Genomic DNA, 19,064 nt, shown 5'->3' with positions numbered 1-19,064 from the left:
GTCTCTTTGCCAGTGTTGAAGGAAGATTCAGCTGCCAGTCTGGTCAGCGTCTATATTTGGAAGCGGGGAGAGGTGCCTTCTTGCCCTTTGTCTTGCGTAGCAAAGCATCTTTGACCAATATGCTGGTAAGCCCTGTTTTCAAGTTGTAGATACAGGCTTTACTTGAACATTCACTGAACTCCTATGCCTTGGGTTGTTGTTGTTTTGTTGTTATTGGTTTGTCTCATATATTTCAATTTACCATTATGCTTTAGGATACAGACTAGAATTCCCAGTTAAAATAAACCCATGGGAAGAAAGGTCTAGCAAACCACCAACAAGCAAAATAGATTTATTTTTTAAAAGGAAACAGATTGTACCTAGATTTACTTCAGGTTGGTTTGCTATATAGAAGTTCATTATATGATAATTAAGAGAGGAGAAACTCTCAGAGGAAAGACATTGGTGTGTGTTCACATTACCCCCTTAAAACGTAGTGAAGTTGTTTTTCTCATCATTACGTTTCACAGCTCTTTCCCACCTATCTGTTCATATCAGCACAGCTTCCTTCATTTCTGCGCATGTGTTCGCACCAGGGGGCGCTGTTGGGGGAAGTACATCTTCGCCCTGTGCCAAGGGGTGCACAAGGGGTGGCTAATAATAACAATAATAATAAATTTTATTTATACCCCGCCCTCCCCAGCCAAAGCCGGGCTCAGGGTGGCTAACAACAATAAAAACAATCCAACATTCGAAAAACTTTTCACCATAAAATCAATCAGAAACAAATTGATGGCAACCAGCAAGCAGGACCCTGTGCAGATTGCCAGAGGAGGGGGTCAGGCTGCGCCCTGACCAAAGGCCTGGTGGAACAGCTCTGTCTTACAGGCCCTGCGGAAAGATGTCAAGTCCCGCAGGGCCCTAGTCTCTTGTGACAGAGCGTTCCACCAGATTGGTGCCACAGCCGAGAAAGCTCTGGCTCTAGTTGAGGCCAGCCTAACCTCTCTGAGGCCTGGGACCTTCAGGATGTTTTTATTTGCAGACCGTAGGTTTCTCTGTGGGGCATACCAGGAGAGGCGGTCCCGCAGGTACGAGGGTCCTAGGCCGTATAGGGCTTTAAAGGTTAAAACCAGCACCTTAAACCTGATCCTGTACTCCACCGGGAGCCAGTGCAGCTGATATAGTACTGGATGAATGTGATCTCGCAGTGACGACCCCATAAGGAGTCTCGCTGCGGCATTCTGCACCCGTTGGAGTTTCTGGGTCAGTCTCAAGGGCAGCCCCACGTAGAGCGAGTTACAATAATCCAGTCTGGAGGTGACCGTCGCGTGGATCACAGTGGCTAGGTCAGGGCGAGAGAGATAAGGAGCCAACTGCTTAGCTTGGCGGAGATGAAAAAAAGCCGCCTTTGTTATAGCTGTAATCTGCACCTCCATAGAGAGGGAGGTATCGAAGATTACACCCAAACTCTTAACGGACGATGCTGGCACTAGTTGCACCCCCGCAAGAGATGGGAGTTGCCCCCTCAATCCCATATCGCCCCGTCCCAGCCAGAGGACCTCTGTCTTCGAAGGATTTAACTTCAACCGGCTCCCACGAAACCATCCAGCCACAGCTTCCAGGCATCTGGTCAGTGTGTCTGGGGCCGAGTCAGGATGGCCATCCATCAACAGATAGAGTTGGGTGTCATCAGCATACTGATGGCAGCCCAGCCCAAAACTCCGGACAAGCTGGGCGAGGGGGCGCATAAAGATGTTAAAAAGCATCGGAGAGAGAATCGCACCCTGAGGCACTCCACACACCAGGGAGTGGCGCGATGACAATTCCCCCCCAAGCGCCACCCTCTGTCCCCGACCAGAGAGAAACGAGCGCAGCCATTGAAGGACTGTGCCCTGGATCCCCACGTCGGCAAGGCGGTGGTCCAGGAGTTCGTGATCGACCATGTCGAAGGCTGCTGACAGGTCTAGAAGAATCAGCAGCCCCGACCCGCCTCGATCCAGCTGCCTGCGGAGATCATCTGTTAGGGCGACGAGAGCCGTCTCGGTCCCATGCCCAGCGCGGAAGCCGGACTGGAATGGATCGAGAGCCGATGTTTCATCCAGAAACCTACCAAGCTGTTCAGCAACCGCTCTCTCAATCACCTTACCCAGGAATGGAAGATTCGAAACCGGGCGGTAATTGGATAGATCTAAAGGATCTAATGATGTTTTCTTTAAGAGCGGACGCACCACTGCCTCCTTCAGTTCCCCTGGGAATATCCCAGTGCCAAGGGACAAATTGATGATATCACCCAGGGGGGCCCGCACCTCGTCTGGACACGCTCTAATCAGCCAAGACGGGCACAGGTCAAGAGGACAGGTGGTGGGCTTTCCAGCTCGGAGGAGTCTGTCCACATCGGCTGGGGATATATGGTCAAAGTGGTCCAATACTGGACCCGAGGACAGTCGAGGGGCCTCCAGTTCCCTTATTGTGTCCAAATTGGCAGGGAGGTCATGGCGGAGCAACAGGACCTTCTCCGCAAAAAAGCTCGCAAATGCCTCACAGCTGTGTGTCGAATTGTTATTTAAATTTGGCTGTCCTTCAAGGGACGTTAAGGACCTAATTACCCTAAATAATTGCGCCGGGCGAGAGCTAGCGGATGCAATGGAGGCCGAGAAGTAGGACTTCTTAGCGGCCTTCACTGCCATCTCATAGGTTTTCATAAAAACCCTATAAGATGTTCTTGAGGCTCCGTCACGGGCACCCCGCCATACTCGCTCTAGCCGTCTGAGGTCCCGCTTCATTTTCCGAAGCTCCTCGGTAAACCAGGGAGCCCGGTTTCTGCGGGGTCGCAGAGGGCGCTTAGGTGCGATCTCATCGATGGCTGCTAGGAGCTGGGTATTCCAGCCCTCAACAAGCTCAGTCAATGAGTCGCCAGGGGGAGCAAGGTCCCGCAAGGCCTGACGGAATCTATCAGGGTCCATCAGCCTCTGCGGGCGAGCCCAAATCGGCTCGCCACCTAAGCAGGGTGGGGGTGGAACGTCAATCCTGGCTTTCAGAGCGCAGTGATCAGACCATGGCACCTTCATTGAGGGAAACATGATCACATCTATACCAACACCAAAGATCAAATCCAGCGTGTGGCCTGCTTGATGTGTGGGGCCCGAAACAAACTGGGAGAGCCCTAGTGTCGCCATGGAAGACACCAGGTCCAGAGCCTGTGAGGAGGGAGCGGCATCAGCATGGATGTTGAAGTCCCCCAATACCAATAGGTTAGGGAACTCCAAGGCCCAGCCGGCCACAGCCTCCAGCAGGCCTGACAGGGTGGCTGCTGGTGCGCTAGGTGGCCGGTACACCAGCCAGACAGCCAAGCTCACCTCGGAGCCCCACACTAGGCCAACACATTCAATGCCGGGGATCGATGGCGATGGTAGAGCCCTGAAAGAACAATCTTCCCGGATTAATAGTGCCACCCCTCCCCCCCGGCCCACAGTCCGCGACTGGTGGAGGACGGAGAAACCTGGGGGCGCCATCTCTCGTAGGGAAACAGTATCCCCTTCGCGCACCCAGGTCTCCGTCACACAAGCCAGGTCGACCCCCTGCGAGATAAAGAAATCTCGCAGGGTGGCGGTTTTGTTGCCTATAGACCTGGCATTGCACAACACCAGTGACGGAGGTGAGTTATCCTTGCTCACCCTACCCTCGTTCCTCGGGATGGGGCGCAGATTGGAAGGGGTACGAGCATATCCATATCTCGATCCCCTTCGCCTATAACATCTGCCCCCACCGCCATACCTCCCTCGCCCCACCACGGTAGCAATCCCAAGCCTCATACCAACCTCCATTTACAAGTAGAAAGCAAGCAAAAAACAAAAACAAAAACAAAAACAAAACAAAACAAAACAAAACAACAAAACAACAAAACAATTGTACCAAACAACACCAGTCCCCACCCCACTCAATAACCAACCCCAAACCAAAATAAAATGGAACAAAATAAACATACATCAATAAAAACCACCGTACATGGTGGTACAACAAAGTAAAAGTAAAAACCCCTTTAAAATACTTTAAAATAGTATTTAATAGATTTAAAATAGTATTTAAAATAGTATAAATAGATTAATTGGGAGTGGCTCCAATTGGTGTGAAGCTGGTTTAAGAAACAACACATCAAGCACTAGTATTTTGTGCCAAAAGTTTAGGATACCTGTATGGTTAGGATAAATGGGACGCGGGTGGCGCTGTGGGTAAAAGCCTCAGTGCCTAGGGCTTGCCAATTGAAAGGTCGGTGGTTCGAATCCCCGTGGCGGGGTGCGCTCCCGTTGTTCGGTCCCAGCGCCTGCCAACCTAGCAGTTCGAAAGCACTCCCAGGTGCAAGTAGATAAATAGGGACCGCTTACTAGCGGGAAGGTAAACGGCGTTTCCGTGTGCAGCTCTGGCTCGTCAGAGCAGCAATGTCACGCTGGCCACGTGACCCGGAAGTGTCTCCGGACAGCGCTGGCCCCCGGCCTCTTGAGTGAGATGGGTGCACAACCCTAGAGTCTGTCAAGACTGGCCTGTACGGGCAGGGGTACCTTTACCTTTACCTATGGTTAGGATAACGTCATGTAAACAAGGATTAAAAACCCAGCACTAGAAATGAGAGTAGAAACAACGGCACATGGACTAACAGAATGCCTATTGATGTTGCCACCCACTTTCATCTCCTACGATATTGGTCCAGCAATCAATCACCAGAGGCCACAGACACTCGTAATTGGATTATAAAATCAAACTTATCATTTTGTGTCTGCTTGCATAATTATTCTGGCGCTTTAATATTCTTTTAATGATCCCTAATGATGTAATACAAAATAATGGAATTTGTTTCACAGCTACATAACCATTAACAAAACAGATTAACCATAACTAGTACTTTCATAAAAGATCAAGAAGGCAGCCAGAACAACAACCTGAAATGCCTGCAAGCTAAAATGCCCAAACCCTTGTTTTCATCATCTTATCTTTGCAATTCTGTACTCTGCATGTCGAATGCCACATGTGCTACAGAAACAGTTCGGATAACTTAAGTATAATCACGGGTAGCATGCTATTGGCACTGCACCCGAGACTATATAGGTTGCAATCTTAAACATGCTTACTACAGTGGTAGCCCGGGTTACATACGCTTCAGGTTACATACGCTTCAGGTTACAGACTCCGCTAACCCAGAAATAGTACCTCGGGTTAAGAACTTTGCTTCAGGATGAGAACAGAAATTGTGCTCCTACGGTGTGGCGGCAGCAGGAGGCCCCATTAGCTAAAGTGTTGCTTCAGGTTAAGAACAGTTTCAGGATAAGAACGGACCTCCGGAACAAATTACGGTAAGTACTTAACCTGAGGTACCACTGTATAAGTAACAAGAGCAATCCAAATCCCGAATCCCTAGTGCAGGAGGAGGTTTGGGTGCATCAGAGGTGTCCCTTTAACCTGCCCTGCCTTATTCTCACTGCGAGAAGCAAAGCTACAGGGAACCAGGCAGAGGGCCTTCTTGGTAGTGGCGCCCGCCCTGTGGAACGCCCTCCCATCAGATGTCATAGAGATAAACAACTACCTGACATTTAGAAGACATCTGAAGGCAGCCCTGTTCAGGGGAGTTTTAATGTGTGACATTTTAATCATAGCTGTCAACTTTTCCCTTTTCTTGCAAGGAATCCTATTCGGAATAAGGGAATTTCCCTTTAAAAAAGGGAAACGTTGACAGCTATGCATTTTAATGTATTTTTTATTTTTGTTGGAAGTCATTCAGAGTGGCTGGAGAAACCCAGCCAGATGGGCAGGGTACAAATAATAAATTATTATTATTTATTATTATTCCACCAGTCTCCACCGGCAGGGAAGCACTGCCACTGAGAAGTATAGTAATGCACCTATTCAAATGGTGGGCATGAGCTACCAGAACAGAAAACTCCAAAACGGGGCCTTTGGGGGGGAGGCACAGCTAGCACAGAACCCAACAGACCCAGTTCAGACCCTGTGCATACTGTTGAAAAATCCAAAAGAAACAATCCCTCACTGCCTTGGGGTTGCAAATCTGATTCCCACCATCGCTGCCTCGCTCTTGCAAAAGTAGTGCTGTTTGCAAACTATGCACACACACACACCCCACTTTGCACACCCCGGAGGCTGTAATGGCAGCACATATATCAGCTTTATAAAACTGTATTTAATATGGAGGTCATGCACAAGGCTGTACAATTGTTTTCATCCGCTGTAACAAAGAAGAGGAAAGAGAGGCCACTGTGGACAAATGCTGCTGGCAGAGATGGCGGCTGGCCTTTGTTTATTTATTGATCTATTTATTTATTAAAACTTTTAAAAACATAACAATCTCCCCACCGCCACCAAGCTGTCTCTTAAACTTGTCCCCCTTCCCTCTTGTTCTCATGCAAAACGGACAGAAATTGACTTCTTCCTCTTTGTCCCTTGCCTAGCTAGCCTCACCCATAATGGCTGAAGCCAAGCCTGCAAGCGACCTGCTTCTTCTGGCGTTGGCATAGCATTTGTTCAGGGATGCAATTTTTATTTTCAACAGCTGTTCTTCTTATATATCTGCCCCATCACCCCATTGTTTTAGTTTTTAAAAATACAGTACGTTCATTTTTTGTGCCTAGTCTCCCCTCCCTCAAAAATAAATGCTATTTAGGAAAGCGAAACATCCCCTTCCAACCAGTGCTGACTGCAATACTGCTGGGTTTCTATAGAATGATCCATTTTTAAAAAACTGGAAACATTTGTTCTAGACACTGGAGGGGGGGGAATAAAGGCACACATGTGGACATTTTCTGCATGGCATGCGGCCAGAATGGGGAAAGGTAGAATGGCAGAGATTGAGAGGAGGGACAAAACTAACAGTTTTGCCTAGTGGCAGACCAGAAATGAATATCTATGAGGGATAAAACAGAAAATACAGAAGCTAGTGTGCCAATCCTGCACACAGAATAATCTGCTTGGGCACAGCATCCATTCCAGTACTGACACTCTATTGCACTTCTTCTTCTTGTTGTTGTTTAGTCGTTTAGTCGTGTCTGACTCTTCGTGACCCCATGGACCAGAGCATGCCAGGCACTCTGTCTTCTACTGCCTCCCACAGTTTGGTCAAACTCATGCTGGTAGCTTCGAGAACACTGTCCAGCCATCTCATCCTCTGTCCTCCCTTCTCCTTGTGCCCTCAATCTTTCCCAACATCAGGGTCTTCTCCAGGGAGTCTTCACTTCTCATGAGGTGGCCAAAGTATTGGAACCTCAGCTTCAGGATCTGTCCTTCCAGTGAGCACTCAGGACTGATTTCCTTAAGAATGGAGAGGTTTGATCTTCTTGCAGTCCATGGGACTCTCAAGAGTCTCCTACAACACCATAATTCAAAAGCATCAATTCTTCGGTGATCAGCCTTCTTTATGGTCCAGCTCTCACTTCCATACATCACTACTGGGAAAGCCATAGCTTTAAATATACAGACCTTTGTTGGCAAAGTGATGTCTCTGCTTTTTAAGATGTAGTTCTTCTATACACACACAAACACAGATGACATGACTTCCAATGATGTGTGGGAAGGGAACATACTCCCTGCTAGAAGCATGTTCTTAGCTTCTATGGCAGTGATGGCCAAACCCTCCAGCTGTTTTGGGACTACAACTCCCATCATGCCTAGCTAACAGGACCAGTGGTCAGGGATGATGGGAACTGTAGTCCCAAAACAGCTGGAGGGCCAAGTTTGGCCATGACTGTCCTATGGCAATGAATCACCTGTACTTGTCCATTTACTTAACATAAAAGAACCAAAAAACCTCAAAGCCGTTTACAACACATTAAAACGTTGCATAAAAACAATCCAGAGTAAAATAAATTCATGCTACAAGGAAAATATTTCAGATCCTTCTTCTAAGTGACATTTCGCTTCACTCTTATTTATTTATCTACTTAATTTATATTTAGCAGTCTCTCTTCTACAATCAGAGTCACAGGGCTGGAAGAGGGTGGTCCTTGAGCGATAATTCAGGTTGAACTTTAAAATGAAAACTTCACTGTAATTCTCCTGACTAATAGCTGTTGATAGACCTATCCTCTGTGAATTCGTCTTAACTTAAAAAAAACAAAAACACACACATAGATCATGGCAGTAATTTCTAAGGGTTAATTAGGCATTGTCTGAAGAGGCACCCTGTTTTCTATAACCTGAGCCTACTACCAACCAATTTATTGGGTCTCCCCCCTCTATTACGAAAAGGGGAGTAAAGCATATATCAGCAATGTACCTTAAAACAATTCAGAACCATTGCATTATTGTGGCTGAGGATGGGCGTTAGTGTTGAAGCAATCTAGGAATTAAGATGAGATTAATAGAAGGGCTGGACTTTGTGCACATACTTGATATCAGCAAAGGCCGTCATCTGCAGTTTCAGCTGGGCAGCAACTTGCTTTATTAACTCCAAACCCTTTTCTTCGCTCAGAGGGCTGTTGAAAGAAAGCAAGAATACACAGCATTACGAAAAATGAAACTCATCAATACTTGAGAGGCTAAAAGCCCCAAAAGAGTTATCACCTTGGAACGGTTAGGTGGTTCGAAGCCAACGCTTAACTGTATTCCTGTCACATAGCAATTGCGATATCGAGGGAAATGGGATCAGGTGCTTCCTCAGGCATGATGAATCACCTGAATTTTCCAGCAATAAGACAAACAATAAGGTGTAAATGGAATTGTTAGGAAGTGTAATGGGCCCAATGATGCAGCGACCAGTTCATCTTGGTCCTCAATGGGGGGGGGAGTGGGAGGGAGGAAGAGAGCCAGATGAGGTTGGAAACAAACAAATGAATGTCAAATTACAGGACTCTATGAAGTGGTCACGGGAAGACATTTCTTCTTCAATTCATTTGCTTCTGAAATGAATTCGTGCCCAGCAAAAGGAGGAACACACATTATAACATTCAAGAACAAACAACAGTGCTAACTACACTGTCCTGAAGAGTGACTGAGGGTATGGAAGTTAATTTTCCTCTCTCTCCCTCTGTGTGTCTGTGGTGCTCAAAAACGTGTCTTTGAGCCTTCTAGTCTTCCTCAATATCATACTTTTTAATTATATTTTTAATTGGAAACCAGGCAGAGGGCCTTCTCGGCAGTGGCACCCACCCTGTGGAACACCCTGCCATCAGGTGTCAAGGTGATAAAGAACTGCGCAACTTTTAGAAGACATCTGAAGACAGCCCTGTATCGGGAAGTTTTTAATGTTTGACATTTTATTATGTTTTTATACATACTGTAAGCTGCCCAGGTGGGCAGGGTATTATTATTATTATTATTGATAGCAATACTTTGCTACCATCATTTGAGAAACAGATTTAGCTGCAAATCAAGATTATAAAGTTACAGGTTTGGTCAGTATCAGTACAGATATCTTCAGTGAATGCTGTTAGTCACTGAGTTTACTGGCATACACCAGTTTAGCTTCCAGCAAGTGGCAACATATACCAGAAAATAGTGGCGTTAATAAATTTTGTCGGGGATTGTCAATATTCACCTGACCCACACACAGTATTTACCTCCATCTATTTATTTACTCTATTTATGTATTTATGTATGTATTTATTTATTTATTTAAGGGACGCGTGTGGCGCTGTGGGTTAAACCACAGAGCCTAGGACTTGCTGATCTGGGTCGGCGGTTCGAATCCCCGCAACAGGGTGAGCTCCCATTGCTCGGTCCTAGCTCCTGCCAACCTAGCAGTTCGAAAGCATGTCAAAGTGCAAGTAGATAAATAGGTACCGCTCCGGCAGGAAGGTAAACGGCGTTTCCGTGCGCTGCTCTGGTTCGCCAGAAGCGGCTTAGTCATGCTGGCCACATGACCCGGAAGCTGTCTGCAGACAAACACCGGCTCCCTCGGCCTATAGAGCGAGATGAGCGTGCAACCCCAGAGTCGGTCACGACTGGACCTAATGGTCAGGGGTCCCTTTACCTTTACCATATTTATTTACACAACACACCCAAACACATACTTTCAAATGCAGGGCTGGCTGTATTAGTAAATAATCAGTTTTATTTTATTTTTAAAAACCCTGCAAAATAATAATAATTGAAGTCAAGAAAGTTACTTTGTATGGCTCCTTCGGTTGCAATATTATTGCACTTCCCAAAATTAACATAAAGCAGTCCTTAGGAAATTTATACTTTATAACTTTATCCCGTGTATGGCATCAGACTACTTAAAAATTCAGTGTAGCGGTATTAAGAGTGATATCTGAATTTCATAATACGTTGAAATAGAATGCCACAAAGAAAACAAACAGCACTCGTAGATATCACTCAAGTAAATAACCCATTGGGAGAGCTGGGGTCGAAATAAAACACACAAACACCCGAACATACCAGCCCATCCAGGTTCTTATTTTTAATTACTGCAATACAAAGTATTTCCCACATCACCACCAACCTATTATTAGAAAGCAACATGGATTTTAAATCAGTAGTGTGATGTACAAGTTGCATATTATGCTGAGGAGCACTGCTCTTCACATTTTGTTAAAAGTACCTTTGAATGAACGTGTGCAGTACTCTGAGGGAATATAATATAATAGCTTCTTTGGAGCCCAGCTAGGAAAGTAATATTTCTTAATTTCTTACAAACCTCATGCATCCACTCCCCCAAAATAATTCAAGGGACCCTGTGCCATAGGTGACACTCCCTCTAGGCTAGTATTTAAATATATGGTTTTTCCAGACGTGTAATACAATGATGTTTCCGTTTTTTGGTTTTTGAAAAGGGTTATTTGAGTATTTCGACAGGGAGGGGAAATGCTGTACCTAGGTTATTCATTAAAAAGTCACCCTTGAATTTCAAGACTAGGTACTGGGGTAGAACTCTTGATTCTTCACAAGTCGCAATGAAAGGCTGTCACAGGAACTCGGGGGCTTGTTTGTTAATTAGATCCTTCACTCCTGAGGACAGTGGTTCAAATGTGTGTGAGACAAGAGGTGTCAGAAAGTGGAGTGGGCTTCTTTCTCTCCCTCTCTCTCTTTTTAACACTGTAATATTATTTTTGCCCAGAGGTGCAAGAAAAGTCATACAATACGTTGCTGGCATTTCCTTCCTATCATTTGTACGCATAAAACTGTAATATCTCTGCAGGCTACAAAATCAAAACTGAATGTCAAAGTGAGTTGCAAAAGCAACCGTACCAAGGCTGATCAGAGCATTTCGGTGCTAATATCCAGCAGCGTTACAAACACCCTCAGGAAGGCGAGAGGCAGAAATGAACACAATATTGTCATTACACTAGCCTTAATTACTTTTCTGGAACACAGGTAAGCCCAAATTAAACAACCACACACCAATACACACACACACACACACACACACACTGCAAAAACCCACACAAGAGAAACAACTATCGCAGTCTTACAGTGATGGGCAGAAAACCTCAGAAACAATTCTGTTGCGTTTAGTAACGAAACAGAAATAAAATCCTCATTATGTGTTTTTATTGTGGCAGTGTCTAGGGGGTCTTGCTGGGGGCTCTTGCTATTGGTGTTACTGCCCCAACTGTTTACAATGCTTTAAACGTTTTTAAACGGCTTTTAATCTATGGGTTTTTAAATTTGGGTGTTTTTTTTTTCTTTTAAGGTGTAGAATGTGCCTTGGAAGAGAGGGAGAGCAACAGGGGAGAGCAAGGGTAGGCTAGCAAAGTGGTTCAGAGTAGGGAGAAGTATGGCGTAGCGGGTGGGCACGCTGGGTAAGGGGCACAAGGCTTCCACTGCTGCCCCACAGCATCTGTTCCCTGAGGAGGTTATGCCACTTTGCCCAATAGTAGGGCCGTTCGTGGAGCTTCCCTTTCCTCCTGCCACAGGCAGTTGGTGACTGTGCCATGTGCCTGACGCGCAGCGTAAATTAATAATGCAGAGTTTTAAAGAATTAAAGCTTTACTGAGTTAAAATAAACAACATGGTTCCAAACCGTTTGACTGAGATTACATACTGACTCTGTTCACAGCTGAGGCAGACAAGACTCTCGCGGAATCTTACAGAGAGCACAAAATAAAAACTGGCTGGCTAAGTCACATGTCAGAGTGACTCAACACTTAGCAGTTAGGCCTGAATAACTTTAGTAGGCCCAAATGACTGTGCAGTCCCAGCACTTCCCAGCCTGCTTTGCTGCTTCTGCTCTCATGTGTCTTTGTCACATGACAGTGCCCACCTGTGCTCCAACCTGGCGAATTTGGGGTCAGCCAGTCCTCAGTTCTGCAGCTGTCGTTGTCGAATGCCAAGTCAGCTCTTAGTAAGACCTTCCTCACCCATAATCTGATTGTGGATGAGGAGACTGATCTGGTCTGTATAACCGAGACCTGGGTGGATGAGCAGAGTGGGTTGGTCTCAACCAGCTGTGCCAACCTGGGTACTCAGTGCAGCATCAGGGCAGACTTAAGGGTAGAGAGGTGGAGTTGCTGAGATGTATAGAGATTCTCATTCTCTCTCTCTCTCTCTCTCTCTCTCTCTCTCTCTCTCCAGTTGTGGGAGATCTAGAGTGAGTGTTCCTGGCATTGGGCAATTGGGACAGATTACAGATTCTCTTGGTTTACCGCCCATCTTGCTGCCCAGTAGTCTTCCTGCCTGAGCTGACAGAGTTGGTCTCAAGAGTCGGTGTTGAGGACTCCCAGGCTGCTGGTTTGGGGAGACGTCAGCATCCACGTGTATGTGGACAATTCAAACTGATCTTCTTGGAAATTTCCATCTGTACTTTTACAGCTGCACTGAAATACTCTCAAACTCAGCAACAACAGCATACGAGTCATATGCATCTGCTCTTTCATTCACACACAAAAGATTTAATGAAACAACTTATCAGGCAACCATGCGTTTCCTCCACACTCCAAAACCTCAGAGTCTGGGTGAGCAGACATTATATTTTTATTCTCAGACTTTATATTTTCAAAATATAAGAGCTGTCTTCTACCAATCCATTACCCTGGAATTCATCAGCCATTGTGCTTCTTAATCCGTCAATGTATTTAAATCCACGTGGAATTTTAAATCCTCCACATACCCTTGGGGTAACTCACTGGGCACTTATTCATGCTCTGAGAAGTAGCCTTTCATACATGATGACTCTCTCTCTCTCTCTCTTATCATTAAGAACCAGTCTGTAAGTCATAACAAAACTTTGCCCTTTGTGGAAATTTACTTTCCCCAAAACAAAAACAACAATATGTTTTGCCAAGAAGTGAACTTGGAGAGAACAGACTTAGTGGGATTTCCCTAGGTGCAATCGGCAGACTTGTTTTACTCAATATTTGCTTCTGCGAGATCTCTCTTCAAGCGAATGCCACTGTACAAGCCATTGTTGAGAGCTAATTTGGAATGTTTTCTACTTTGGGCCATACTTGCTTTGCAAAGGAAGAATGAAGCGTAAAGTTGAGCAGCCAACCACAGTGAGACTCCCTTCCTCACTTGCATTGTGTTACTCTTTCTGGTATATGTCAAACATGTCAAGGCTCACACACAAATTGGGTTGGACCCAATGCCCGGGATTTGAACCTGAAACCTTTTGCATGCAAAACACAATTTCTAGCACTGAACGACAGCCCCACATCTCCCCATATACAAATGGATACCTTTTGCCTGTATAGAATACAGCCTTGCGACTTGAACTCTAACTAAATCTTGAATCATTTAAAATTAAAATGTAGAAGAGTTATTGCATGCAGCAACCCACGTGTAAACAGGATTTGTGCTTCGTAGCCATGTTGTGGCAGGAATGGATCCTGCAGAGTTCTGTTACCTGAGAGCTCAAACAAGCCTGTGGTAATGATTATTAAGAACACTGCAATTTAACTTCATCTGGCTCCAATCCATTTCCCCCAGACTTGTTTCCTCTAAGGCTTTATTAGCTACTGAACATTCATAAGCTTACTTCTGTTTTGACAAGACAGCAAATCTCTGCTTGCCACATTTTGCGGACCTACCTTCCTCCTCTTCCTTCCCCACCACAAATAGGTGTGAAATTTAAACCTTTTAACTCAAGACAGATTCAAGTCCAGACCAATTTATAAAGCAGATGACACTTTGCAAAAATCAATTTCGGTGGTCAGACTATGAAGGTCAATGGAAATTACATATCATGAGAAAGGCAACAGGAACGTAGGAGTGAAGAAGGGATCTGTTCACAGGGGCTATTATGGAAATGTGACACCAAATAAGGCTTTAGTAGGGGGGTGGGTCTCATTTCAAATACATGCTGGCTCCACCCACAACAGAGGCAATAAGAGAGTGCTTCCTTATCAGAATTTGCCTTTGCTTGTGAGTTATACGACACTTCCGCAGCGTTTCCATATTAAATGGAAAACATTCATACATTTTGTTGTTGTTTAGTCGTGTCCGACTCTTCGTGACCCCATGGACCAGAGCACACCAGGCACTCCTGTCTTCCACTGCCTCCCGCAGTTTGGTCAAACTCATTCTGGTAGCTTCGAGAACACTGTCCAACCATCTCGTCCTCTGTCGTCCCCTTCTCCTTGTGCCCTCCATCTTTCCCAACATCAGGGTCTTTTCCAGGGAGTCTTCTCTTCTCATGAGGTGGCCAAAGTATTGGAGCCTCAGCTTCAGGATCTGTCCTTCCAGTGAGCACTCAGGGCTAATTTCCTTAAGAATGGATGCGTTTGATCTTCTTGCAGTCCATGGGACTCTCAAGAGTCTCCTCCAGCACCATAATTCAAAAGCATCAATTCTTCGGCGTTCAGCCTTCTTTATGGTCCAGCTCTCACTTCCATACATCACTACTGGGGAAATCATAGCTTTTACTACACGGACCTTTGTTGGCAAGGTGGTGTCTCTGCTTTTTAAGATGCTGTCTAGGTTTGTCATTGCTTTTCAAACTCCAGCACACAGAAGTACTCTGATCATGACATCTGCTCTCAATTTCCACCCTGATGCCAAATACCTTATTGTGGTGAATAGGATAATCTCATTTTTTTGCCATTTTTTGCCCGACTTAAATCCTTGTGGGCTAAACTGTAATCGGTGGTTGAAGAGGGACCTTTCCCTTTCCTTTTGTGAGCCACACTTAAGAAGATACGGGGTGGGGAGGCGGTGCTCTTTAGCTAGAAGGGGGAGGGGAATCAAGGGGTAGTATAATTTGCAAACTTAATGAAAGGGAACTCTTCAAGCAGCAGCTTACACAAAACCGCTGATTCTGCTTGTGAAAAACAAGTTGCAAGTGCACTAACCTGCCCCCACAATCGAGGGGGCAGGCACCAACTGTGTGCACATGCCGTTTGATGTGCTGACATCACTTGCACATGCCACACAGTGGGCGCATGTGACATACCATGTCACACAACATGCACACATGCCGTGTGCACAGCCACCATGGGATTTTGAGGGGCCCAAGCCACTCCCTTGAAAATTTGGGGGACCCTTGGCTCCTGGCCTCCTCCCCAGTAGATGGTGCCCCTGACAAGTTGGATAACCTCATCCACACAAGGAGAAATTTACTACCAGCAGAAGAGGAGAATAGGGTTCAGGTCAATCATATGCACTGATCCTAAAAACAGTGTTATACAGCTATCACCACTAGGAAGAAATGAAGATTGAGGGAGTTTTAACTGCCAGCTTCTTGTATCTGGGGGATCATATAGATCATATAGCCTGGTTCGCCACATGCTGCTATGGCAGAGCAGTAGTAAAGTATTAGGAAAGATTTCTTCCACAAACAAAACTTTTTAACTTTTTTTAGAACACATACAATATAGTTCTTAGTAATCCATTTCCTATTATGGATTAAAACTGCTCTGCAATCTGCAAAGCAATTTATTCCAAATTAATCTCATAAGCATTGGGCACACAGGATGGTTGTTGACCACCCACAATCGAGCAGGGCGGGGGGTGGCCAAAAAATTAAAAGACTCCCTGGGACCATTCGCTTCCTTTAACTTAATCTGGAGTCACCAGGCACAATGGGAAGAGGATCAGAGGCAAGAGTAAAATAAGGCTGTAGAGAGTTGTGTGCTTTGGAGCAACAAAAGCATGAATAGCACTGGAAGGAAGCAGGACCATCTGCAATCTCTTAAATGCCTACGGATGCAACAGATGGTGAAAGCATATAGACCTGGTGAGTGTAAATGTTATTAATTTTTAAACCTCTTTAATAGCAAAGTTGTTTTATGATGGTTTTATAACCAATGACTCCCTCTACTTTGGAAGGGTGGGGTATGAACTAGATAAGTACACAAAAACTGGGGAATTTTTAATCAATTATTTTCGGGCTTTGGGAGATTCACTACGGGATTGGAACCTGTAAGTCTATAACTCCCAGTTTCCCTGAAAGCTATGCAAAGATTCTGCAAAGTGTTGAGGTTGAAGCGTATCCCATCCTTTCCCAAGAACTTCAGAAATATATGAGCTCTTCCTACTACATGCTACAGAATGAAATTCCTCTCCAATGGTTATATAAGGTTTCATTGCTGCTTCTTTGGCTCTGTAATAGGTGTGGATTTGTGTGTGGGGTTTTTTTAAGTGACTTTATTTCCCCACTCGTAAAACACAGCCAGGATTTATTTAGCCAGAAAATATCATAGCGCTAAGTAGATATCTCTGCCGATTCCTGGAAAACAAGAGATGTGTAGTCAAAGGTTTCGTAGAATCAACGTGTGACCTTCAACCTTCTTTGCTTCTGCAGCCTTCTGTGTTTCTCCCCTCTGTATCAATTTTCTCTTTCCTTCCTCACCCCAGTCTTCACCCTTTCCCTCATTGACCTGTATCACCTTCCTCCAGTCTTTCTCTTTGCACTTCCTTGATCCATTTCCTTTATTGAGCTTTCGCCTTCTTCTTTCATATGCCCCTGTCTTTTCTATCCCTATTTTCCAAGGCCTTTCTGCCAGTTATGCCCCTAGAATAAGTGCAGATATGTGTAGTACAAGTGGAATTAGCCTGCCCACCCCAAGTTATTAATATACATTGCTGACTGAGAGGATACCTTTGGAACAAACAATGAATTGCCATTGTTGAATTTTAATATTTCAGTTTGTTGTGTTGTTACCACTCTTCCTTTCCTTAACTCCTTGTCAGGGCTGGAGTCAAACATGGGTCAGCAAGCAAGGAGCAGAGTTTGTCAGAGAAGTTATTCAATACAGCTCAGCAACACTTTCCAGTAAGTCTTGCCCCTATAGAGCAGTTGCCAGGACTGACGATCTCCGCCTCCAGCTCCCTCTAAGGCTCCTCCTTTCTCAGGTGTTTCCCAAGCAGTCTCAAACTGTGTCTGGGCAGCTCTAATATCTGTTCTGCTTGATGCATCACTCTGCTTGTTCTTGAAGAGAATCAAGGAGAGGCAGGCTCCCTGTATTCTTCTGAAGCCTCTTGCCCCCACTCCTCTGCTTCATCCTCTGAGTCGGAAATGCTCCCTGTCACAGGCTCTCCCTCTTCACAAAACCCTGTTGCCCCTTCAGCATCCAACAACTCTTCCTACACTTCTCCCTCTGATCTCTCCTCGGTGTTCCACCACCAATTCCCGGGCTCTGAGCCTTCCTCCTCTGGGGTTTCCCTTGAGGGTTCCCTGGCTGCTGTGTTCAACCACTCCTCAGCATCCAGGCCGGCCAGTCCCCAACACGTCAGTGGAGGCTAGTCGATTAGGGTGAGTATTTCCATCCCAATGCCCATTAGGGCCTTTACTGGTGCCAAGCTCTGAGCTTTCATTTTTTAAAAAAAAAGTCTCTAGCTCTTCTGGAATGAAAGTTATGAAGAAGAACTTATGCACATTTAACTTGTACGCTTTTGGATTTACTATAGGGGATGGGCGTGGCATCCATATCATGGACTGAGGTCAAATTCTGCAGGAAGGACCAGCATACAGGGAAGTTATCCATTTTGAACACTTTCTACCCAAAATAAAATGCTGAAGCAGCACCTGAGAGGATTTGCCAGACAAATGCCTATACTGAAACTGTCAACTCACCCCTAAGATTAGCACCAGTGCTTACTATGGATCAGTACGGGCCACTGAAAGGTCACTCAACAAAAAGGAGGAGTGGCCTATTTGTTCTAACTACAGTGGTACCTCGGGTTAAGAACTTAATTCGTTCCAGAGGTCCGTTCTTAACCTGAAACTGTTCTTAACCTGAGACACTTTAGCTAATGGGGCCTCCTGCTGCCACTGCGCCGCCAGAGCACGATTTCTGTTCTCATCCTGAAGCAAAGTTCTTAACCCGAGGTACTATTTCTGGGTTAGCGGAGTCTGTAACCTGAAGCTACTGTAACCCGAGGTACCACTGTACTGATAAGCAGGCTGCCATTTTGACAAATCTTCAAAACTATCACAAATCATTTCTCAAATATTTTGAGGAAAATATTTGTCTCTGCTCTATGACACAATTAAAATACCTGGTCTTGGCAGTACAGTGAAGCAGTTTCCTTGAATCAAGGCTCTGGAGCCAACAAAAACACACACACTGAGAATCCAAGTGTGAATGAATCACCTCTGACATCTTTCTAACCATACTGCTGAGTGCAATCCCCCCCCCCCGCCCCCAGTTACATCTGAAATCGCAAAGTGAAAAAGAACTTCAAGCTATTAACCTCTGTGCATGAATATGCAAGGCCCCTTTTACCAACAGAGGGTTCGTTTCTGCTGAAAGGATTTTGTTCCTTTATTATAACCACTTCTGCTAATAAAATTCTGACAATGCAGGAACCACAATGTACAGTTTCAATAAAGCAAGAGATGATTATAGGAATAAACGGTATTAAAAATAAAAAAAAGCTTTGGACTCCAGGTATCATTTTTAGTTGTGTTCTATTGCTTTCTTTATCTCTCGCGAGCTGTGTTTTTGTTTTAAAAGGAAAAAAAACTTGCTTACAACTGCATAGCTTTGACATCCTTGAACTATGAAAATGTCAAGAGTGTCTATGTTACATATATTTCCATAATTCAGAGAAATTAAACCTCTACTAAATTTCAGCTGGGGAATTGGTCTTGATAATAAAGGAATAAGCTTTGCTTGCTCCAGGCCTCTATGCTGCAAACCTCTCTCTCTCCACTCTCTATTTAATCTTAAGGTCCTTTTCCAAACTGACACTAACTATTGAAT

The 19,064-nt window shown here is 45.1% G+C and overlaps 1 protein-coding gene across 1 annotated transcript in view; it reads right to left on the bottom strand.

Moving 5' to 3' along the window:
• PTPRN2 (protein tyrosine phosphatase receptor type N2) overlaps positions 1–19,064 on the bottom strand; it is a 607,197-nt gene that overhangs the window by 391,585 nt on the left and 196,548 nt on the right. The window contains exon 10 of the mRNA XM_083406151.1: positions 8,367–8,453. Within this exon, the coding sequence (XP_083262277.1) occupies positions 8,367–8,453 (87 nt within the window). The remainder of the gene's footprint in view (positions 1–8,366; positions 8,454–19,064) is intronic.

The sequence above is a fragment of the Podarcis tiliguerta genome (genome assembly GCF_965153285.1).
Source record: "Podarcis tiliguerta genome assembly, chromosome: 12".
In the NCBI taxonomy this organism is placed as follows: Eukaryota; Metazoa; Chordata; class Lepidosauria; order Squamata; family Lacertidae; genus Podarcis; species Podarcis tiliguerta.
The sequence above is the reverse complement of the archived record's forward strand: the minus strand, read 5'-3'. Positions and strand labels throughout refer to the sequence as shown.